The 24,775-nt window shown below is 29.5% G+C and overlaps 3 protein-coding genes across 3 annotated transcripts in view; all 3 read left to right on the forward strand.

Annotated features, from left to right (window-relative positions):
- Positions 1–12,831, forward strand: part of LOC111683220 (xaa-Pro aminopeptidase ApepP) — a 388,046-nt gene extending 375,215 nt beyond the window's left edge. The window contains exon 10 of the mRNA XM_046949782.1: positions 12,808–12,831. Coding sequence (XP_046805738.1) covers positions 12,808–12,816 — 9 coding nt within the window. The 3' untranslated portion in view covers positions 12,817–12,831. The remainder of the gene's footprint in view (positions 1–12,807) is intronic.
- Positions 12,832–13,476: 645 nt separating this feature from the next.
- Positions 13,477–14,322, forward strand: LOC124419247. Its single transcript, XM_046947870.1, has one exon. It carries the CDS (start codon positions 13,477–13,479, stop codon positions 14,320–14,322), a length of 846 nt encoding a protein of 281 aa, XP_046803826.1.
- Positions 14,323–20,022: 5,700 nt separating this feature from the next.
- Positions 20,023–22,293, forward strand: LOC124419612. Its single transcript, XM_046949784.1, has 5 exons — positions 20,023–20,534; positions 20,593–20,999; positions 21,062–21,484; positions 21,833–22,022; positions 22,085–22,293. Exons 1-3 carry the CDS (start codon positions 20,045–20,047, stop codon positions 21,389–21,391), a joined length of 1,227 nt encoding a protein of 408 aa, XP_046805740.1. The 5' UTR covers positions 20,023–20,044; the 3' UTR covers positions 21,392–21,484; positions 21,833–22,022; positions 22,085–22,293.
- The last annotated feature ends 2,482 nt before the right edge of the window (positions 22,294–24,775 follow it).

Here is a 24,775-nt window from a genome sequence, read left to right on the forward strand (position 1 = left end):
GTTGTTGTTCATTTTGTTTTGCTTTTGGTGTAATAATAATGTAGTCGGGAAAAATTTATAAAACTAATATGTTTAAAATACACTATGGTGAAGGGTATATAAGAATCGGCACAGCCGAATATAGCACTCTTACTTGTTTTGTTCTACATGTGGGTCGTTTTAAAATCCAATAAGGACACAGAATATATATACTTTAATAAATATTACACCAATATTTTTCATGATGGATATAAAAATATTTTAGCTGATATTTCTATACGTAAGTTAAACATCGAATACATACACACAGAAAAAAGATTTGTTGGAAATCGGTGGTAATTACAGAAATTTAATAACATTAACAAAAATTTGGTGTTAACTATAAAAAGTCTTACATCATAACAGTTTTTCTATAGCTAACCTATAAAAATATAATTGTAATAGAATTGAAGTTCCAATAAATATTTAAGTAGTTATCATAAACGAAACATACGTTTATCAAAACTTTTGGATAAATTCGGTAGATGTAATGGTAATAATTCAGCAAATTTATAAGTGAAATCCAAATATTGGTGTTTGCAATCAAATTTTATAAATCCCAACTGAATAAATAGTAGCTTTTTTTGACATTGAAAAAATAAATTAAAATTATTATTAAAAAATAATTCGAAAGAAACGAAAAATTAGGAAATGGATCCAAACGTTTTTATCTCAGCATCTTGACTTTAATGGTAAGTACTAAGAAGATATCTTATGATTTCCATGTGCATATGTATGTATGTTAATAAATGAACAGTAATGTTTATGTATTTACATACATATGTATGTATATAATAATTAATTATAATTACATACATATGTACATGTATGTATTCAATTTCCTACATTTTCCTTTTAGGTTTCCAATATTGTGCATCAAATGTCCTTAATATGTGGCTTAAATACATTACAAGGTATCGCCCTCTCAAATACCTCTTTTATGCTAGTATAAAAAAGAAAGTGCCCAGAAATGGCAAAGGATAACACCATAGGCTGATAATTCGTATATAATATTTAAGGTAAAATGACACAGAACGAAAAATTTTTAACCCACAGCACTAATTATACTTTTCTAAAATCTGTCATCAAAATTTCTTCATTACATCTGGGTTTCGATATCATGTCTCTGCACAGAGAAAACAGATTCGTTGTGATAACAGAATTTGTTGCCAATCGAATTTGGTCGGTTGCAACAACTATACTAAAATTCGATTAGAATTGCCGAATATATGGTAGAAGCAATGTTCTCTTGCTGAATTATTGGTAGACACAACTGAATAAAAAATTCGAATTCGGTGTTAGTAACCGAAACTATTGGTTGGATTAAATAATAACTAACTTTATTTTTGTTTTTGGTTTTAAAATAGCTTTTATTAATTATTTTATTTATCAAAATACATAAAAAAATGGTCATAGGCTGATAAGAACACAAATTTTTTTCCATGAGATTATTGATCATTTATATTCATGAGATATACATATCTATGTATCATACACCAATCGGTCAGAACAGGTCAGAAAACCCTGAGTTATACCTTTCTAAAGGATTGAGCCATGCTGAATCCAATCTGGGATTTGAGATATCGTTTCCTGGAGTTTGGAAACACCATTTTTGCCCTTTTTTGAGAGATTATAACAGCGTCAAGTCAATCTTATTTATAAAATGTTGTACACAATCTGAAAGTCCATTCTGCCTATCATCTAACATATCTTTTCTCTTCTTATTTTTACATAAAGCTTAAAAACACATGGTTTTCGGTATATTCATGGTATAAATAGCCTACAGTACTATAATGCGGAGGGTATTATGCTTTGTAAATATTGGATCCACACCTATGGTCCAATCGACACAAAATCACATTCTTATTCCAACGATGTCTGTAAAAAAATTTGTGTTCTTATCAGCCTATGACCATTTTTTTATGTATTTTGATAAATAAAATAATTAATAAAAGCTATTTTAAAACCAAAAACAAAATAAAGTTAGTTATTATTTAATCCAACCAATAGTTTCGGTTACTAACACCGAATTCGAATTTTTTATTCAGTTGTGTCTACCAATAATTCAGCAAGAGAACATTGCTTCTACCATATATTCGGCAATTCTAATCGAATTTTAGTATAGTTGTTGCAACCGACCAAATTCGATTGGCAACAAATTCTGTTATCACAACGAATCTGTTTTCTCTGTGCAGAGACATGATATCGAAACCCAGATGTAATGAAGAAATTTTGATGACAGATTTTAGAAAAGTATAATTAGTGCTGTGGGTTAAAAATTTTTCGTTCTGTGTCATTTTACCTTAAATATTATATACGAATTATCAGCCTATGGTGTTATCCTTTGCCATTTCTGGGCACTTTCTTTTTTATACTAGCATAAAAGAGGTATTTGAGAGGGCGATACCTTGTAATGTATTTAAGCCACATATTAAGGACATTTGATGCACAATATTGGAAACCTAAAAGGAAAATGTAGGAAATTGAATACATACATGTACATATGTATGTAATTATAATTAATTATTATATACATACATATGTATGTAAATACATAAACATTACTGTTCATTTATTAACATACATACATATGCACATGGAAATCATAAGATATCTTCTTAGTACTTACCATTAAAGTCAAGATGCTGAGATAAAAACGTTTGGATCCATTTCCTAATTTTTCGTTTTTTTCGAATTATTTTTTAATAATAATTTTAATTTATTTTTTTCAATGTCAAAAAAAGCTACTATTTATTCAGTTGGGATTTATAAAATTTGATTGCAAACACCAATATTTGGATTTCACTTATAAATTTGCTGAATTATTACCATTACATCTACCGAATTTATCCAAAAGTTTTGATAAACGTATGTTTCGTTTATGATAACTACTTAAATATTTATTGGAACTTCAATTCTATTACAATTATATTTTTATAGGTTAGCTATAGAAAAACTGTTATGATGTAAGACTTTTTATAGTTAACACCAAATTTTTGTTAATGTTATTAAATTTCTGTAATTACCACCGATTTCCAACAAATCTTTTTTCTGTGTGTATGTATTCGATGTTTAACTTACGTATAGAAATATCAGCTAAAATATTTTTATATCCATCATGAAAAATATTGGTGTAATATTTATTAAAGTATATATATTCTGTGTCCTTATTGGATTTTAAAACGACCCACATGTAGAACAAAACAAGTAAGAGTGCTATATTCGGCTGTGCCGATTCTTATATACCCTTCACCATAGTGTATTTTAAACATATTAGTTTTATAAATTTTTCCCGACTACATTATTATTACACCAAAAGCAAAACAAAATGAACAACAACAACGCTAAACGAAATAAAAAACAAAATACGCAAGGCATCAAAACCAACAGACATCTAACTAAACATACTTAACGAAAAACACAGAAAAACAAAATAAACAACGCAATAAAACCAACCTACATCCAAATATACGAAGAGAATTCACAAAACAAAAACACACAGCTGAATAAAACTATATACATACACACACGTGTACATCGTTTTCTAATATACAGAGTTGTTGTTGCTTATTTAACAAAGCATGAAAAAAATATGAAATTTTTTGATAAAATTTTCAGAGGTCTCAGATTTTTGCTCATATCTCTGTTATTTACCGACCGATTTTGCTGATTTTAAATAGCGATCTTCTCGAAAGCATGTCTAACAGACTTATTGAAGATTCGGATCTTGCCGATATCTGGGGTCCTCAAAAAACTGATTTCAACAGACAGACATGGCTTAATCGACTCCTCTATCTGTAAGGATCCAGAATATATATATACTTTATAGGGTCGGAAAATTATATTATAGAAATTACAAACGGAATGACAAACTTATATATACCCTTCTCACAAAAGTGAAGGGTATAAAAATCGATATTAAAGATTTATAATTTTTGGCTTTCTAACAGAATTTTTTAAAGAATTTTCTTAGTACGCATTTTGCTAGATGAAAGGGATGTAAGATTTATACTAAATCAAAATTTCAAAAAGTTCAAAATTGGCTTAGCTTATCAAAACCGTTATTGGAGGTAGGGACATCTAGCACGGAAATTGTAATTACATCTGATATGGGTAAATCGCTTTGCTCCCTATATAGTTAAAGGACCGGGTTGTGTTTTCCGGATTTCGAAGATGGAGGCGGGACAGGTTTCCGTACCGGGGAAACCTAGCTATGCGACACATTAGTCTTATTGACCGATAAGACTTATGTTGGGTGCTCCGGTGCTACATGCTTAGGAACAGGAACAGATGCGATATGTACGACATAATTATCTGGGTTACCACGATTAAAAGCCACCTAAGGACCCTTACTGAGAAAGGAATTAGACTTTTCTGTTATGCAGACGATGTCGTAATACTTTTAAAAGTATACTGTTGGTTCTGTTTGTTACACTGTTGGTTCTAAGTTGGGGGATAAAGTGGGGTTTATATTGAAGACCCTGAAAAAGATATATACCACCGTTTACATATCATAACACAAGCTTCCACTCAGAAGTCCGAGCAATAACGGAATTTGTTAATTGTATTAGAATAAATATGGCGCAAACAGCCCTTAATATATTTACCGACAGCCAGAAGGCAATTAGGGCGATATGAAATGATAGAAGTAAATCTAAGACCGTATTGGATTGTATGAAAGCTTTAACAGAATACTCTCCCAAAGGTAAAGTTTACATCATATGGGTACCAGACCACTCGGGAGTAGCCGGCAACGAAAGGGAGAATGTAACAGCTTCAAATGAATTAACAAGTGTTATATTCGGCTATGCCGAATCTTATGTTTGATTCTAATAAAACTTACTTATGTCGAATTCCATCTACATACTGGTATTTTTATTCCAGTTAAAGGCGTTAAAGTAATTTTCTGAAGGGGACCTTATATACGGGGGTAGGATTAATTATGGGTCGATTCTCATAAAATTTGGTAGATAGAATTTAGTTCGTATTAACGTGTCGAATTTCATTGTTACACCCATACTTTTAAGCCATTAATGAGCGTTGAAGTCATTTACTGAGGGGGTAGAGTCAATCATGGACCGATCCTCATAAAATTTTTTAGATAGATTTTGACTCGTATGAAACTTACGTATGTCGAATTTCATCTATATACTAGTATTTTTAAGCCAGTAAAGAGCGTTAAAGTCCTTTTGTGAAGGGGACCTTATAAGGGGGTGGGGGGTTATGGTGGTATTGTTAATTATGGACCGATCCTCATAAAATTGTGCATAGTGATTTTGGATCATAAGAATCTTACTTATGTCGAATTTCACCCCTATATTCGTATTTTTAAACATGTTATGACTGTAAAGCTGCTTTTCGAGGAGTTACGTATCCAAAAATGTGGACCGATATTGCCCATTTTCAACACCAAACAAACCTTACCTACCTTTCCATTCGGACTCTATCATGCTTTCAACAGACAGATGGACAGACATGGCTAGATCGTCTTGGAATTACTGATGTTTTCTTTAAAGTGTTCCAGTTATTAAAATAAAGGTAAATTTGAAAGATATTACACTTTTTGTTTATAGTAGGTTTTAGAAAACTCTAACAAAAAATTTTGTATGTTATATATTAAAGAAAAAATTAAAAAAAATAATCATAATTTTCACAATTTTATTGGTCAAAACATTAACACCCCCTTAAAAATGATTTTTTAAAACGGATTTTTCGATTATTTCTTTAAATATTTTGATTCGAAATTACATTTTAAATATAAAAATATCATTTTTATTTTATTCTTTAATTTAAAAATTTGTTTTTTCAAAATTTTATGGCCGCATAGCACCGACACTTGAATCGGAGGTGCCACTTTCAAAATTTCTTAAATAAGATTAAGAAACAATGAAAACAATTTCTTCAAAATGTTAAATTATCTATAAAATACATTTTTGAGAAAATTTTGAGATGAAAAAGTTTTATATTTGTCTACAGATAATGCAATACAGCAATATTTCAATAATTGGCAGTTAAAATCATTCTCGGAAGTTCAAAATCGACTGAAATTAAAATGAATGTTGATGAACATATAGAATAATGTTCAAATAAGTTAAATTTAATATTAAAAGTTCAACAAATATGAAAATTTTTAAAATTCAGAACTCCGCAGGGATATTACAGATGAAGGAATTAAACCTAGTACAATAATGGTATCAAAATGTCACATTTAATTTTCACTTTTATTATTTTTTCACAAAATACCAAATTACCAAACAGTAATTGACGTAAGTACGACATTCTGAATTTTCAAAAAATGTTAATTTTGTGAACTTTTTGTGTTAAACTGAACTTAGTTTAGCATTATTCTATCTATTTATCAAGATTCCATGATTTGTAAGTCCCTTTTTCACTTTCGAGGACAGCTTGAATTCCCAAATAATAAAATTTTGCTCAAAATTTGGTCCAAAGATCGGTATATTGTCGTTATCAGTAGATGGATTTAAAACTTTTTCAGTTCAATTCTTCTTAAAAATTAATTTTATAAATAATTTAACATTTTGAAGAATTTTTATTCATTGTTTCTTAATTATACCCTACACCACTATAGTGGGGAGGGTATTATACGTTTGTGCTGATGTTTGTAACATACAAAAATATTGGTCCAATACCCACCTTAAAGTATACCGATCGATTCAGAATCATTTTTTGAGTCGATTAAGACTTGTCCGTCCGTCCGTCTGGCTGGCTGTCCATGTAAACCTTGTGCGCAAGGTACAGGCCGCAATTTTCAAGATAATTTGATGATTTGGACCAAGCATGTTTTTTGGCACAAGGACGAAGCCTATTGAAAATGGTTGAAATCGGTCCATTATTTCACCTAGCCCCCATACAACCGTACCTCCCGATTTGAACTTTTTATGCTATAATTACGTCAAATATTCTGCTATCTCTCTAAAAATTGGCACAAATAAGTTTTATATAAGTATAAATGATACTGCATTATTGATTTTCGTAAGGATCGGCCTATATTTGACCCTAGCCCCCATACAAACCCCCCTTCAAAAAATGACTTAAACGTCTAAAATTGACTTGTAACCATTTGTATCGCAATGAAACTCAACAAAACTAACTGTTATTTAGAAATATATCCTTTTCCCAAATTTACCGAGGATCGGCCCATATTTGACCTATATAAAGCCTCATTAGAAATTTTAGTTTTTTATCAATAAATGGCTTAAATATTTTGGAATTATGGTAATATTCAACATAATAGTTTCTTTACAAAAAATAAAAATTTTATAAAAGTAAAAATTGTAAAAATATACTCATGGTGTAGGGTATCATATGGTCGGCCATGCCCGACTATACTTTCCTACTTGTTTTATTTAAGAAACAATGAAACTAGTACCTCCGATTTAGATGTCTGGTGCTATACGGCCAATAAAGTGATAAAAACATTAATTTTATCAATAAACAAGTAAGAGTGCTATATTCGGCTGTGCCGAATCTTATATACCCTTCACCATAGTGTATTTTAAACATAATTGATCTTACAATCTAAATAATAAAAACATTAAAAAAAATTGAGTCGATTTAAGCGGAATGTTTCGGCAGCGGCTGAAGCAACTATATATAGTTCGGCGGCGGTTAAGCTCCCACTCGAAGCCGGTCGACTTCGACCTCTGATTCATTGCTGGTAAACATTGACGAGACGTAGATTTTGTTTTTGTTTATCGTAAAAAGAATTGTTTTAAAAAGCAGCTGCAAAAAATTTGTGTTAGTTTTAAATTTCAAACTTACATTATTCGCATAAAAATTATTGTACAATAACTCACAATCTACTCTCATATAATTGAAAACGTTTTAAATACTTTTTTCTATTCATTAAAAAATATATTTGCAAAACAAAAGGGAAAATTATTTTATTTTAACAAAAAATGCAAATCATTTTTTTTGCTCTGTATTTTTTGTATGTTTGGATTCCAAACATACAAAAAAATACACAGCTGAATAAAACCAAATACATCTACACACACACGTGTACATCTTTTTCTATGTACAGAGGTTGTCTCGGATTTTTGCTCATATCTCCGTTATTTACCGACCAATTTTGCTGATTTTAAATAGCGATCTTCTCGAAAGCATGTCTAATAGAATTATTGAAGATTCGGATCTCGCCGATATCTGGGGTCCTCTAAAAACTGATTTCAACAGACAGACGGACATGGCTTAATCGACTCCGCTATCTATAAGAATCCAGAATATATATACTTTATAGGGTCGGAAAATTATATTATAGAAATTACAAACGGAATGACAAACTTATATATACCCTTCTCACGAAGGTGAAGGGTATAAAAACATAGTAAAAAGTCTATTTTTATAAATAAAATATAATTTCTAATTAAAATCTAATTAATTCTTATAAAAGTCAATAAAAAATAATGGAAAAATTCGATTCAAAAATGCCATTTTAATGGGTTAATAATGTTTTGACCAATGAAATTCTGAGGAATATGAATATTTTTTAAATTTTTTCTTTAATAAATAACATAAAAATTTTTTGTTACCGTTTTAAACGACCTACCACAACTATAAACAAAAAAGTGTAATATCTTTCAAATTTGTTTTTTTTTTTTGTTATAACTAAAACTACTTTAGAGAAAACTTCAATAAAGGGGTGCATTTGTTTTGGCCAATACTGTATATCCTTTCGATGTGGTACAAACGGAATGACAAAATCAATATACCCCCTATCTTTTTTGATGGTGGGTATAAAAATATGGGTGAGAGAATGCCATAAGGCCTCTTAGAATAATGAAACGGTGGGAAGAACCACTAAGATCTTATGGGGTGACCCTGATGAAAATTAGTTGTGAAATACCCTCAAAATGAGCAAATCTGAAGTTGGTATGATAGTACGTATTCTGAGTGGACACATAGGATTACGGCACATCTACGCAAAATTGTCTGTGCGTATTCAGACGAATGTAGAGTATGTGGAAGGGGACAATTAAACTCTGGAGCACTTTATCTGCCACTGTCAGGCTATCGTCTAAGCTAGATCCAAGTATCTTGGAAGTGATGTCATTCCGGAAATAACATTCCTGCCTAACACTGATTGGAAAAATTGTTAGGAATTACGTCCTGGAGACTGAGTTTCTGAACATTGACCAAGTAAGAGTATTATATTTGGCTATGCCAAATATAATATATATAAAAGTATATATAGGACCCAAAATATATATACTTTTGTGGGTCTATGACCCGATGTGTTACAAACGGAATAACAAAATCAATATACCCCCCATCTTTTTTGATGGTGGATATAAAAATAATATACTTAAAGCCGTGATACACGGTTGTCATATCTTACAAGGTTGTCAGTAAAATATCCAAAAATGTCTAGTAATAGACTAAACTTACAATTTTTCTTTTGCATCGTTGAAAAAAAAAAAAAAAACATTACCGAAAATATTGCAAGGTAAAATTTCTAAGTTGACAGTATTAGTAGACATTTTCTGCGCCTTTTGCTGTCAACGTTGTAAGATCCACCAACCGTGTATACATAGCATTAGTGAACAAAATTGTTCAATTCACAATCAAGTTGTATATTGTATCTACTAGTGTAGTAACAGTGATTGTGAACAGATTTTTGTAGCAAGTCATAAGTTTATGTTCACAATAAAAAAACAATCAAAACAAACAATGTCAAAAGTAAAAAAAAACTAAAGAATTTTAAACTAATTAAACGAGCAAAATAAACTAAATTAATTTCTTTTTATTTAAAATTCTATTATTTTCATTATTCCACATTTAAAACTAATAAATAAACTGTTTTTAATAAAATTTTATTTCTGTTTTGGTAAACAGCTGTTTGCATATAGTAGTACATATAGGCGAAACTGAAGGGGTTTTCAAAGAAAAATTTTTATTCTCTTCACACAAACGAGCTCTGAGAGAATAAAACAAACTTGTGAGAACTAAACGCAATCACTAAACATCAAATTTTCTTTGCCAAATTGCGAGGATATTACCACTTATTAGTTTTTCTTATCACTTAAACTTAATGTTTATTATTTTTTTCAACGCTTTTCATTTATTTAAAACCACGAAAATAATTTATATTTTAAAAACGAACAAGTATGAATGTACACCTACACATGTCAGTATGTATGTTAAAAATGGGGATTATTTAAAAAAATAAAGCATTTGGTTTGTTTTTTTTAACTTTATTTCGGAGTATTTTTACTTTTAATTTGGCAAAAAAAAAGATTTTTTTACAAGAGGGTTCAAAGGGGAGTAGGGCAAAATATGGCCCTATCCTTAAAAATGTTGGTAGGGGAGTTAAGTCTTCTTCAATAATATTTATGTAGAATTAAAAAGTGTTAATAGTGTTTGTAAGTGAATTTTGACCTTTAAGTCATTTTCTGAAGGGGAGTTTGTATGAGGGATAGGATCAAATGAAGCCCGATCATTACAAAAATCGGTAGTGTCATTTAAAGTTCTATAAAACTAAGTTTTGTCGACTTTTGTTAACATAAGTAATAGATCATTTAAATTAATTATAAGCCAAAAGGCCCTATTTGGGGGGTACGGTTGTATGGGGGCTAGTCGAAATAATGGACCGATTTTAACTAATAGGCTTCATCCCTGGGCCAAAAGAAGCGTGTGTGCCAAATTTCATTTTTCTATGTTACAAACATCAGCACAAACCCAATATACCCTCCCCACTTATATGGTGTAGGGTATAAAAAAAATATTTTTTATTCTTTGACATTTTATTTTAATTAAAATTGAAAAATGAAAAGCTGTACATTTTAGTATTGAAAATTAGAAAAGTATTTTACATACTTTTTTTAATTCAACAAAAAAAAAATAACAAAAAGACGTGTTTATAATATGTTTTGAGATAAAATATCTTTTCAAAATAATAAATAACTAATCTTTTCATTCACTGCCATATAAAATTTCATTTATAACAAATTAAGAATAACGTCCAAAATATACATTTTTTATTTAGTACCTTTTGAACAACTGTGTTTATTTTTGTGCTTCTACTAATACATTCTCACCAGTTAGGTCTTTGACAGGGGACAGGGGACATTTAGAAGACAAAACTATTGCGTATCACCCCAGACGCCACGTCATAAACACTTCTGGACAATTGTCAGACGAGAACGCACATTTTACAAAAACAAAATACATTGGTTTCGAATTTTCGTCTTCTAGAAATATACTTTTAAGTTACTTCCGGATGATAGTTAGAAGAGTGTATCCATTTTGCTTAAACAAAAAACCATAACTGTTGAATTTTTTTCATCTGGAAGTATACGTTTTAGTGACTTCTGAATGATAGTTGGGTGAGAACACACATTTTACAATAACAAAATACATTGTTTCCTAATTTGTATCTTCTTGATCTGTATATTTATGTCACTTCTGGAAGACAGTTTGAAGAGTGTTCACATTAATGTTGTATTTTATTCATCTGGAAGTGTGGATTGTAGTCACTTCTGTACAATTGTCAGACGAGAGCACACATTTTACAAAAACAAAATACATTGATTTCTAGTTTTCACCGCCTGGAAGTATACTCTTAGGTTACTTCCGGATGATAGTAAGAAGAGTACAAAAACAAAAAAATATAAATACTCCATTTTTAGCGTGAAAAAAATAAATAAATAAATAATGCAGAAATTTTGCTAAGTTCAGTGATGTTTTGTGTTTTGTTCAGTCATGTTCAGTTTTAATTATTCATCGTAAAACTTAAATGAGTTATTGAATTTAATGTTCATAGAAAAATAGTGTTATTAAAATATTGTGAATATTAAGCAATAAGAAATAATATGACAGTGTTTTATTAAAAGTCAACTGTTAAAAAACATTTAAGAAGGTTTTGTTAATTGGTGAAGTTTATTAAATATATACCAAAAAGTAAGATAATTACTTTTACAAGGTAATTAAAAGGATTATATAAATAAAATGAAAAAGTAAGTTGTCATATTTTACATTAAAATACTATATTAGGAATAAGTTAACAACTCTAAACGGCTTCCATTTCCATTATTTTTAAACGAAGTCAACATATTAGACTTCGTTTTTAAATATTTTTATATTAAATTTCGTCTCTCTCTTAATTGGTTTAAGAGTTATAAGCATTTAAAGACTTTTTCAAGTTATACGTTTCGGCTTTCATTTGATGAACATTGCATTTTTAACCTATTTAGAATTATTTGAGTTAAATCTTAACTTTCAATGATTTTTATTTGCGCGTTTCAATTTAATTTTTATTTGCGGGCTTAGGTCCTGTTTCTAGATTACGTATGATCACTTTGAGCTAAAATTTTATTTGTATTTCATTATCGTAACAAAAAAAAAAAAAATTAAAATTTAAAGTATTTAAACGTTAGATTGAATCAGTATATTTAAATTAATACTACTCTTTTATACATAATTTATTTTTTGACTTGGATCAGGTCACTTGAAACGAAATTGCCCATATAAGATATTTAATATTAAAATCAAATATTTTAAAAACCACCTTTTTTAAATACAATTTTATTAATTTTAATATATATTTGGATTTAATTATTCTAATTATAGGTACTTTTTTAGTTATTAACACCATGTCTGTCAATGACCTTTATATGATACTAATATTCTTAAGTTTTTGAAAGTATATAACTCCTTAATTAGAGGAAAGCAAACAAAAAATAGTATAGGGTCGTTAAGATGTTTCTATCGTTAGTGACTGTAAATAATTTTAAAAATAATCCATGACTTAGTAATTTCAGATCTTTATAGATGGTTTAATTCCAAGTTATTTAAAAAATGTTCATGAAAGGTAACGTTTTATTGATTCAAAACAATAAATAAATAAATTAATTAATTTTTAATTATTTAATTTTTTTAGACAGCAGTAACCTATATTAAAATACTTCTAACAGAATTAAAATATAAAAAAAGGGATCTGGTAAGTTATATGTCTTATTTCATCACGCGGTTCCATTAAAAAATTTCGATTATTTGCAGAAAATGTAAAAAATAGATCTGACCGTTTATACTTTGGTGGGAAATGTATTGATCATAAGGGAATTTCATTGCTTCCTAAAGTATAACATGTAATTTCAATAAATACAAAAGTATGTATATTCTATATTAATTATAACATTATTTTTGTTTATTTCGTTGAAGGATTAATGCGTTCCGAAATATAACTCTTACAAATTGATGGATTAATCATAAAATTTATGAAGAACAAAAAATTATTTTAGAGTACAACATTTTAAAATTTTTGGAAGTATACCAAATACAGTGTGGCAACCCCTTTAATATTAAAATATACAATCAATTTATCCATTTTATATAAATCAAATATTTTCATAAAATATAAATTTAATTTTGCTTTAACTTTTGATAAAGAAAGTTTGTTTTAAATAATAAAATAAACCTCTATAATTTGGTGACCCCGAAATGCCTACAACACGTTCACCTATACGTGAATCTATTGGAGATTCAAGTTCTGGTAGTTCTCAAGAGAGGTCCGTCTTGGATCAACCACATGACAATGTAAATGTTCCAGAAATTTCTGCAGCGACTGCAAACGTACAGAAGTTGCCTCATTTCTGGTCGGAGCAACCCCATTTATGGTTTATCCAAATCGAAAGCATTTTCTCCCTAGCTCATATAACAAGAGATGAAACTAAATTTACCCATGTAATTGCGAATTTAGATCCAACATATCTTAAGTTTGTGGGAGATATTTTGGTATCACCACCGCAAATCGGAAAATACAACGCAATCAAAGAGCGACTTATCTCATCATTTGCTGTTTCTGAAGAGGCAAAACTTAAGAATCTTTTTGGTGGTTTAGTAATTGGTGACCAAAAACCGTCACATTTTTTGCAGTCAATGAAGGCTCTTGCAGCTGGTAATAATATAGGGGACAATGTCCTTAAAACATTATTTTTAGATCAACTGCCAGACAACATACGCTCAATTCTGGTTACAAGCAACGCAGATTTACCAACTATTGCACAACAGGCGGATAAGATAATGGATATAGCATATCCTCAGGTATCTGCAATATCACCTACAGACAACATTATTCAAGAAATTTCAGCTAAAATTGAAGCTTTGGAAAAGAAAATTGATTTATCTTCCAGGAGAAGAAGTAATTTTCGTGAAGACAGTAACCAACGACGTCGCAGCAAAAGCCGTAATAGACGAAGTGGTTGGTGTTGGTATCATAGTCGCTTTGAAGATAGAGCCGAAAAATGTATACCACCATGCTCTTATAATCAACAATCAAAAAACTAGATGTTGTTTCGGACAATGCGGCATCCGAAACAATGTTGCCAAAGACAAGCCGCCTACTTATAGCAGATCGCGTCACAAAATGGAATTTTTTAATAGACACAGGTGCAGACGTGTCAGTAATTCCTTATTCAAGAAATATTATAAAATCAAATTTAGGTTGTCCACTAAAACTTTATGCTGCAAATGGCACAGAAATCCAAACATATGGTACAAAATTGTTGGAGCTGAACCTTGGATTAAGGCGGTCGTTTCGATGGGTTTTTATTGTTGCGAATGTTACTCGTCCAATTCTTGGATCGGATTTTTTAAAATATCACCACCTTTTGCCGGATCTTCATAATCGTACGTTAATAGATGGAAAAACTTTGATGAAATCATCGGCACAAATAACTCAATCATCATCTACCACGATTTCTCATATTATTAAAGATGATTCTATATATCAGAAATTACTTCAGGAATTTCCTGATGTTGTGAGCATTAACTCATCACTTCTAGCAGCTAAAAACACTAAAGCGCTTCATTTTATTGAGACAACAGGAAGACCTGTGACGGCAAAAGCCCGACGATTAGATCCTAAACGCTTGTCAATTGCAAAGAAAGAGTTCCAGTTTATGTTAGATCAAGGAATAATCCAACCATCGAAAAGTGAATGTTCAAATCCTCTTCACATGGTACCAAAAAGCAACGGAGACTGGCGTCCATGTGGGGATTACCGTTTTCTTAATCAAAAAACGGTACCAGATAAGTATTCGATTCCCTTCATAACAGATTTTAATTATAATTTAAAAGGGTGTAAAATTTTTTCAAAACTGGACCTTGTACGTGCTTATCATCAGATACGAGTTAATCCTGCTGATGTACCAAAAACGGCGATAATTACGCCCTTTGGACTTTTCGAGTTTCTTAAGATGCCTTTTGGACTCAGAAATGCAGCTCAAACTTTCCAACGCTATATGGATGAAGTGTGCAGAGGATTAAATTTCGTCTTTGTTTACATAGACGATGTTTTAATCGCTTCAAGAAATGAAGAAGAACATCTTTCACATCTTCGTTTATTGCTAGAACGTTTTAGTGAACATGGAATATTAATAAATCCTGGAAAATGTACATTTGGTGTAAAAGAAGTTGACTTCATTGGATTTAAAATATCTGCAGATGGTATATCGCCAATGAAATCGAAAGTTCAAGCTATAATCGATTTTAAAAAGCCTAACACTGTCGTAGAACTACGAAGATTCTTAGCAATGCTAAATTTCTATAGAAAATTTCTACGAAATGGAGCAGAAATTCAAGCAAGACTCAATGACCAAACAAAAGGTGCTGTTAAAAATGATAAAAGACTCATTCCATGGTCTCCGGAGTTGGAGAACGACTTTAATATGTGCAAAACCGAATTAGCAAATGCAGCTATATTAGTACACCCGGATTCAAACGCAGAAATTTGTGTGAAAGTAGACGCTTCAGATGTAGCAATGGGGGCAGTACTCGAACAACGAGAAAGAGGTGTTTGGCGACCTTTGGGATTTTTTTCAAAAAAATTATCGATAACTGAACGTAACTACAGCACATACGATCGAGAATTGTTGGCTGCATATAATGCCATTAAATTTTTTAGACACATGTTAGAAGGTCGTAAGTTTGTGTTGTTTACTGATCATAAACCTCTTGTTTTTGCTTTCAGTCAAAAACCTGAAAAAGCTAGTCCTCGTCAACTTCGCCATCTTGATTTTATCGGCCAGTTTACAACCGATATACGGCATATCTCAGGTAAACATAATACAGTGGCGGATGCATTATCAAGAGTAGAAGAAATTTCGTTTATTAACTACGAAGAAATCGCTAAAGCGCAAAAATTGGATACAGAACTACAAGAAATTTTGAAAAATTCATCAACTGGCCTAAATTTGAAACTCGTACAAATACCTAATAGTAATTTTAAACTATATTGTGACCTTTCAACAAATCGAACAAGACCATTCATACCATTGAAATTTAGAAAGACAATATTCAATAATATTCATGGTTTAGCTCATCCCGGTGCTCGAGCAACAAAACGTTTAGTAACTCATCGATATGTTTGGCCTTCAATAAAGAAAGACTGCATACAGTGGGTAAAATTATGCCAAGATTGTCAATCGTCAAAGATTTCCCGACATACAAAAACTCCAGTTGGTAATTTTCCTGTTGAAACTCAACGATTTTCAAGTATTCATTTAGATATTGTCGGCCCATTACAACCATCGGAAGGTTATCGTTACTTATTAACAATGATTGATCGGTTCACAAGATGGGTCGAAGTTGTCCCATTGGAGGGAATAACTGCAGAAAAAGTTGCTAGAGCATTTTTTGAAAACTGGATTTGTCGTTTTGGATGTCCGCAATTTATAAATACAGATAGAGGTAGACAGTTTCATTCAAGATTATTTAATGATGTAGCAAAGATGGTCGGTGCACAATTGCAACAAACAACATCTTTTCATCCACAAGCAAATGGGATGGTGGAAAGATTTCATCGAACATTAAAAGCAGCCCTTATTTCACATAAAAATAAACAATGGACAAAAACATTACCAATCGTTCTCCTTGGTCTACGAACAGTGTTTAAAGAAGACATCAAAGCATCACCTGCGGAGCTTGTCTATGGCGAAACACTTTGTTTACCAGGAGATTTTTTTAAAAAGTCTGAAAAAGATGAAAATTTTTCCGAATTTCTTTCGAATTTTGAACACACAATGGAAACACTACGACCTAAACCAGCTAGCAATCACTCCAAACAAGCACCATTTATTCATAAAGATCTTGATTCATGTACTCATGTTTGGTTAAGATGTGAAGTACGAAAACCATTAGATCCAAAATATAGTGCGACATGAAAAATATTTTAAACTTATAATTGGAGCTCGAACAGACAGTGTTTCAAAAGATCGACTCAAACCTGCCTTTGTTGAAACCTCAACTAATGAAAAACTATAAAATTTTATATCGTTTAATATTAATTAAACTAGGAGGGGAGTAATGTGGCAACCCCTTTAATATTAAAATATACAATCAATTTATCCATTTTATATAAATCAAATATTTTCATAAAATATAAATTTAATTTTGCTTTAACTTTTGATAAAGAAAGTTTGTTTTAAATAATAAAATAAACCTCTATAACAGATTTCCTGAAAATTATCTTATTGTATGGTAATAATTCTAATTTATTGATAAATATGTATGTACATTAGACATCATATTACATAACAGCAAATATTTTGAGGGGGTTAACTCATGCACCATCTTTTGTGTGTCGTCTAATGTATGTACATATATTACTTTTTTAGATTAGTTGTTAAATCAATTATTTTTTGTACTATTTTAATTTCAATTATTTCAATAAAAACTATAAAATTTCATTTTATTTAGATTTAATTTTATAGATTTTATCTTGGTGAGCATACAAATAGAAGAAGAGAAAACTCATCTTCTAGAAGACGAGAATACTCATCTTCAAGAAGAAGAGAATACTCGTCTTCTAGAAGAAGAGAATATTCTTCTTCTAGAAGAAAAAATTATTTTCTTCTAGAAGAAGAGAAAACTTGTCTTCTAGAAGATAAGAAAGGAACACTTCTAGATGATACTAAGTAGTCACATCTAGAAGAGTCTTTGGCAATACCTTACTTATTTATTTATTATTTTTTTGTATTTCTTACAAGTGTGTTTTATTCTCTCAGAGCTCGTCTGTATTAAGGGAATAAAAATTGTTGTTTGACAACCGCTTCAGTTTCGTCTCAAAATGATAAACTAAAGATTACGTTGTCAGTCAAACATAATTAAAACTTTCTGCACATATATGAACTCAATCTGTGTCACACAATCTGTGTTCATATTGGTTAACAATTTTAGGCTATTAATATAAAAGAGGGCAATTTATTATTTGTATCTAATGGATAGTATTTTTTCATAAATTAATTTATTTGTTGCATTTTCTTTTTTAAAAAATATTTAACAGTATTTTAAATACTAAAAAGTAAAAAAAATATATATGTACTACTATACGAGCAGAGGTATATTTTTTTATTGAAAATTTAAACAAATAAAATTATATGAATTTTAATAAAACTCTGTCTGGTGAAAATTTTAAATGCTCAAATACACAGAAAAAAATATTCAGTAATTTTTTTCAATACGTTAATCAGTATAAAATTTTAATTGAATTATATTTTTAATTAATGTGATTATTTTTTGTAATTGCTTTTTGAATTTTTGAAATTTTTAATATTTTGACATTTGTAAAAATAAAATAAAAAAAAAAAAAAAACAGTTTAAAACTTTTGCAGAAAAGAATTTTTTCATTATTTTACAAAAAATGTGTTATTTCAATTGAAACACAAAATGGACGGGAATTTATTCATCTCTGTTATGTGGACCTACGTAAGTAAAAAAAGTTCTCATTCAAAAAAATGTGTACGCAATTTAATATAGTGTCTTTTAGATATTTTGTGGATGGGATTCTATATTTACACACATTATATGCCTAATACATTTAAAAAAAGCAGTGGACTTAACACAAGGTAAGCTTTTATCAAGATTTCTCAAACGTATTTCTAAGTTTTCTTTTGTTGTCTCTTTTTAGATCATTATTTCTTGGCGCATGACCCCGGCGAATGCTAGGAGTTTTTATAAGGTATGAAGTATATCTGAAAATATCGTGAGGATTGCATACATACAAACATACATACATACATACATACATACATACATACATACATACATACATACATACATACATACATAAATACATACTTCATGTATTTTAATTATGTATAATAATTTATGTATATTTAATAAAAACAATTACATTAATTAGGAATTTAATCGAATTCATTAAAGACGTATTTGAAATATGCCACCAGTTCTAATTAAACGAATTAATTACAATAATACTGTTTTAATTGAAATTTTTGCCACGTTTTTTTTTCCAATTAACATTTTTAATTTTCAGTTAATCAATAGTATCATTTTGATGATTAGAGAAAAATCAAAACTTTTTTTAATTAATATGAGCAATTTCATAATTGAAATTCATTTTTATTTTTTTCTGTGTACATATACATTGTTGTTACTAATTCAAATTTAGAGTTAGGTTTTAGAGTTGGTTTTAAACAAATATTGACTTTTCACAGAATTTTAAAATAAATATTATGAACTGCTTTCGTTGACAAAAGTTAATAATATTTAAGAACAAAGTATAACATGTAATCCAACTCTTTAACAGCAGTACCTTTTAAACATGTGTTTGTGATAGGCAGTGTTGCCAATTTAGCACTTTTAGTGCTAGATCTAGCACTTTTTAAACTCATTTAGCACCAAAAAAATTTATCTAGCACCTAGCAATTTTTTTAGCATTTTTACTTTTTTTTAGCATTTTTGGCATTTTTTAAACATTTCGTATTTTAATAATTTTTTAATTATTTTAACTATTTTTCCGCAAAATATGTTTAACATTTTATGTACTAAAATCGCTAACTAACAACACTGTAGGTACTAAAAAAATACAACAGTGTGGATTATTAGTGTTTTCAACAATGACAACAATTTAAATAACTGACAATTGCTTACACACACACATGCAAACAAACAAAAAATAAAAAACAAATCAAGTAAATTTTTGTTTTAAATTAACTAAAGTCAAAGAAAAATTCAATAATAAAATAAAGTTTTTTAAAGTGATAACATGAATAAAATGTATGTCCAAAAATTCCGTAAGGAATGGCTAAGTAACGAAAAATTTAAGGATTGGATAAAAGAGTCCGAAGATTCTGGAAAAGCCTTCTGCATATATTGCAAATGCGATATTTTGGCGAAGTTTAGTTGTTTGGAGAAACACGCAGAAACAAAAAAACATGAAAGTGCTATTGGGTATATTACAAAAAATAAACCCATTCCATTCAAACCCGTAAGCTTTAAACTTCAACAGCAGGAAGCTGCATTATGTATGTACATTGCTGTTCATAGCTCAATTAAGCCAGTAGACCACTTAGGTGAACTTTGTAAAGCAAAGTTTGACTGCGCATCAATAAAGCTACACCGTACAAAATGCAGCAAAATAATAAAAAATGTCCTCGGCCCACATTTTAATGAAGAACTTACCAATGACATCGGCAATAGTTACTACAGTATTTTAATCGACGAGTCAACAGATGTATCTTTCACAAAAACTTTAGGTAAGTTTCTTTAGTACATAAAGATCTTTAAACTATATATTTCCATTTTCTTTTCAAGGTTTGGCAATAATTTACTTCAGCCAAAGAAAAAATGTAATTGTTTCTACATTTTTAAATATCGAAGAAATTCCTAATGGAACTGCCGAAAGCATTGTTATTTCTTTAAAAGATACCCTGCAAAAATTTAAATTAAATATTAATAAATTAGTCGGAATTGGTACTGACAATGCCAATGTAATGATTGGTAAAAATAAAAGCGTCCATGTGGCACTAAAAAAAGATGTTCCTGATTTGGTTCTTGTGAAATGCGTATGCCACTCATTACAGCTTGCAGTAAACCAGTCCTTGAAAGACTTTTTACCCACAAATTTGGAATTTATTGTTTATGAAACATTCAACTGGTTTTCAAAGAGCTCTAATCGTCAACAATCCTATAAAACTTTATACGAAAATTTGAATGGAAAAGTGTGTTTTTTCATTATTTACATACTTCAGCATAATAATTTTTAAACCTATTTTATTTTAAGGAGCCGTTAAAAATTACTAGAATTTCAGACACAAGATGGCTATCTGTAGAAATTGCGGTTGTAAGAATATTGTTCCAATGGGATGAACTAAAGTTACATTTTGAAATGGCAAACATAAATGAAAAATGCCACAAAGCTAAAATCTTATACGAAATGTATAGGGACGAAACAATTCATCTATATTTACTTTTTTTGAAACCAGTTTTGCATGAAATACAAATTGTTAACAAAGTCTTTCAAAGCAATGAAAATGACCCAACGCGCCTTTTAAAAGAAATAACTCTATTAATTAACTTCCTTAAAAAAAAATATTCGATAACGAAATTATAGATGTATTATACGACGACTTCGAAGATAAAATTTTGTACACCTGTAGTCTTGGTTATGAATTCGAAATGCATCTGGAAAAATTAAAAAACACAGGTAAAATTCGAAAAAATAAAGTACAAGAAATTAGGAATAATTGCATCAACTTCGTTGTTGGATTAATTACCCAATTAAAACAAAGGTAAGCATACATATAAATACGCATAAAAAATACATAAACTAACCCCTTCTTTATTTCAGATTACCAGACAATATAAAAATTTTACAAAATATAGATTTTTTTTCGGTACAAAACGTTTTGAGTTCCCAAAAGGGCGAAATTTTATCAATTTTAAAATTATTTTTGCATTAGCGAGGAAGAAATTGGAAAAATAATTGACCAATATTCCAACATTCAATATATAAAATGGATTAATAAAAATAACACAGTATCTTTCTGGGCAGAGGTAAAAGCATATAGAGATGCCGGAGGGAACAAGAGATTCGAGGAGATTGCCAATTTTGTTTTAAAACTTCTCTGTCTTCCGTGGTCTAATGCGGACGTTGAACGTGTGTTCAGTCAAATGAACATCGTAAAGACAAATATAAGAAACCGATTACACCTACAGACAGTAAATTCTGTTTTAGCAATTAGGTAAGACTTTATTGTTAAATTTTGGTTTCTTAACTTTATGATATAATTTAATAACATTTTAGATACGGATTAAAAGGAAGCGGAAAGTGTTGTTACCAATACGATGTCCCAACGAATTACCTGAAATTAATTGGATCGAGTGAATGCTATGATTATAATAATAATGATGATAATGACGATGACAATGACTGGATTTTTTAAATTCATCAAATTATTTTCGACAACTTATGTGATCAAATATGAATTTTAAAAGTTAATTTTTGAATAGTAATTTAATGACTTTTTTTTAAGAATTTACTTCAGATTTTAAAAAAAAAGAATTTAAGATTTTATTTTTTATGTTTTTTTAAGGAAAGATGTATTTTCAATTTCTTTATTCATATTTAAGTATGAAAATGAATTTTAAAGAAATACAAGTCTCATATTTTACTATAAAGCCAATTTTTTCTATTTATTTTTCTTAGCACTTTTTCTTAGCACTTTTTTAAAAATTTTTAGCACTTTTTAGCATTTTTTTGAGAAAAATCTAGCATTTTTTCCCAATAATGTTTTGGCAACACTGGTGATAGGGCACCTAACACTAAATACATATGTGCCTAAACACACTGTGTTTTAAATAATAGAATTTTCAATTTGTTTAAATTTTCAATACCAAAAAAATTAAACGATTTTCTTAATAAAAAGTGCTTGAAAACTATTTAAAAAATCAGTTTTTTTGTGGATAACTGCAATTTCACGTACGATGCTTAAAAGCGGTCAAAAAGAGTAAGATGAACTTTTGAGTGATTTGAAAAATTTAAGTTTCTCACAACCTTTCAAAATCAGTTCTAAAGCTGCCTACACACTATGAGAGAAGGGGTTAGATTTTTATTATATACTGCCAAAACAAAATAAAATGAAAACAAGTAAGAGTGCTATATTCGGCTGTGACGAATCTGTAATATCAAAAAGAAAACAAAGAAAAAAATACATAACTCAATGAAGCCAACAGCATCCAAACATACAAAACAAAATACATAGCTGAATAAAATCAAATACACGCACATGTACATTTTTTCTAATTCACAGTGTTGTTGTTGCTTTTAAACAAAGCATGAAAAAAATATGTCTTTATTGATGAAATTTTCAGAAGATTTCCTCTAAAAACAGATTTCAACATACAGACGGACATGGCTTAATCGACTCCGCTATCTATAAGCATCAGTGATGCCAAGTGTAGGGATTTTTTTTTTCAAAAATTTAACATATAGGAAAAAGGGAAAGATTTCTTAGATTTTTCGAATTGTAGGGATTTTTTTTAATTTAAAATTTTTAGCATTTAAAAACTATATATCTTCCAATTGTATACTATAAATTAAAATAAATATATTTTTTTAAGTGTATCATTGTAATTTCGTAAATCTAGTAATACCTCTGTAATATAAAGTAAATAAATATGTGGCATCTTTAATAACAATGACAAGTTAAAAAACTAAAACCAGAGTTTAAATATTAGTAAACGCTTTTATATTATTATTTTTGACTTTGCAATAAATATGCATTTACCTCATATTTAAAAATATGCATATTTAAAAAATGGTTCTGTTCAAAATATTTCTATTATTTTTGCTAAAAATATTTACCCATACAAACTATTGCATATTATAGCTTACAGACAAATATAAAATGTTTTCACTTACATATATATTACGCAGCAACTCGCTAACATATTTAAAATACCCGCATATATGGCATATGGCTTGCCTATAATATTAAAATATTTTCCTACACAAATTATTCGAAGTCAACAATATTGAACTGTGCCATGCAAGCAGTAATATACGAACATGAAATGTACGCAAGCAGAGCATATATGTGCCGACGAAAACACGAAACAAAACGATAGTCGCGACTATCAGGTTACAATATTTATACTATCAAACTTAAATATTATTTACTATAAGAAATGATTTATGCTCTAAAATTTAACATTTCATGTTGGACTTGAAAAATTATAAAATGTGAAAAATGTATTCAAGATATAACCAAATTTTATTTAGAAAATAATTGAAAACGTTTGTATCTACATATATGTATGTTTTATGTATATTATGGAAAAAATGTATGCATGAAATAACAAAATTTTAATTAGAAAATTTTTGAATTGAATTATTGAATGTATGTATATTAAATTTATGTTTAATTTGTATGTGGAGTATTAAAATGTATGTATTTGTATTGATTGTAATAGGTAATATAATTAGAAAAAAATTATTTACATACTTAGAGGATGAGGGTGCAAAAACTACAAACAATTTCATTTAGATATTAAACGTAAATTTTGTTAATTCGTATTGATTGTATCAGGAGAACAAAAAAAAAGGTGTAAGTTACATTAACAAGTGTATGCTTATGTATGCACACATACGTACGTACATACATACATATACTGGCGTCACACTACACGAACGTTAAGAGATACCGATCGGGTTTAGGAATCCAACATATGATGCTTTGTACACAGACCTGTTCGTGGAGAGATTTATCCAACCCATTAGGTATATGATATATAAGTCCTCAAACCAACATTCTCTCCCCGCCACTACGTGGATCCCGAAGGAGCCTCAACCAACTGACCAGCCAGGACAAACTCCTGCGGGCAACTGGCCACCTGTAGTGCCAGATTATATGGTGCTTTGGTTAGACCTCATGTCAAATCATTCCGAGGCGAAGCCAAGGATACATTTGACATCACCAGTTTATAGTCCCGGCAG

This window comes from Lucilia cuprina, chromosome 4 (assembly GCF_022045245.1).
Source record: "Lucilia cuprina isolate Lc7/37 chromosome 4, ASM2204524v1, whole genome shotgun sequence".
Classification (NCBI taxonomy): domain Eukaryota; kingdom Metazoa; phylum Arthropoda; class Insecta; order Diptera; family Calliphoridae; genus Lucilia; species Lucilia cuprina.

Excerpts from the sequence above, each read along its gene's own strand:
- LOC124419247 (XM_046947870.1), top strand. The coding sequence starts at position 13,477 with ATGCCTACAACACGTTCACCTATACGTGAATCTATTGGAGATTCAAGT.
- LOC124419612 (XM_046949784.1), top strand. The coding sequence starts at position 20,045 with ATGAATAAAATGTATGTCCAAAAATTCCGTAAGGAATGGCTAAGTAAC. Across the intron at positions 20,535-20,592 it reads ATCTTTCACAAAAACTTTAG|GTTTGGCAATAATTTACTTC; the intron begins GTAAGTTTCTTT and ends TTTCTTTTCAAG. Across the intron at positions 21,000-21,061 it reads ACGAAAATTTGAATGGAAAA|GAGCCGTTAAAAATTACTAG; the intron begins GTGTGTTTTTTC and ends TTTTATTTTAAG.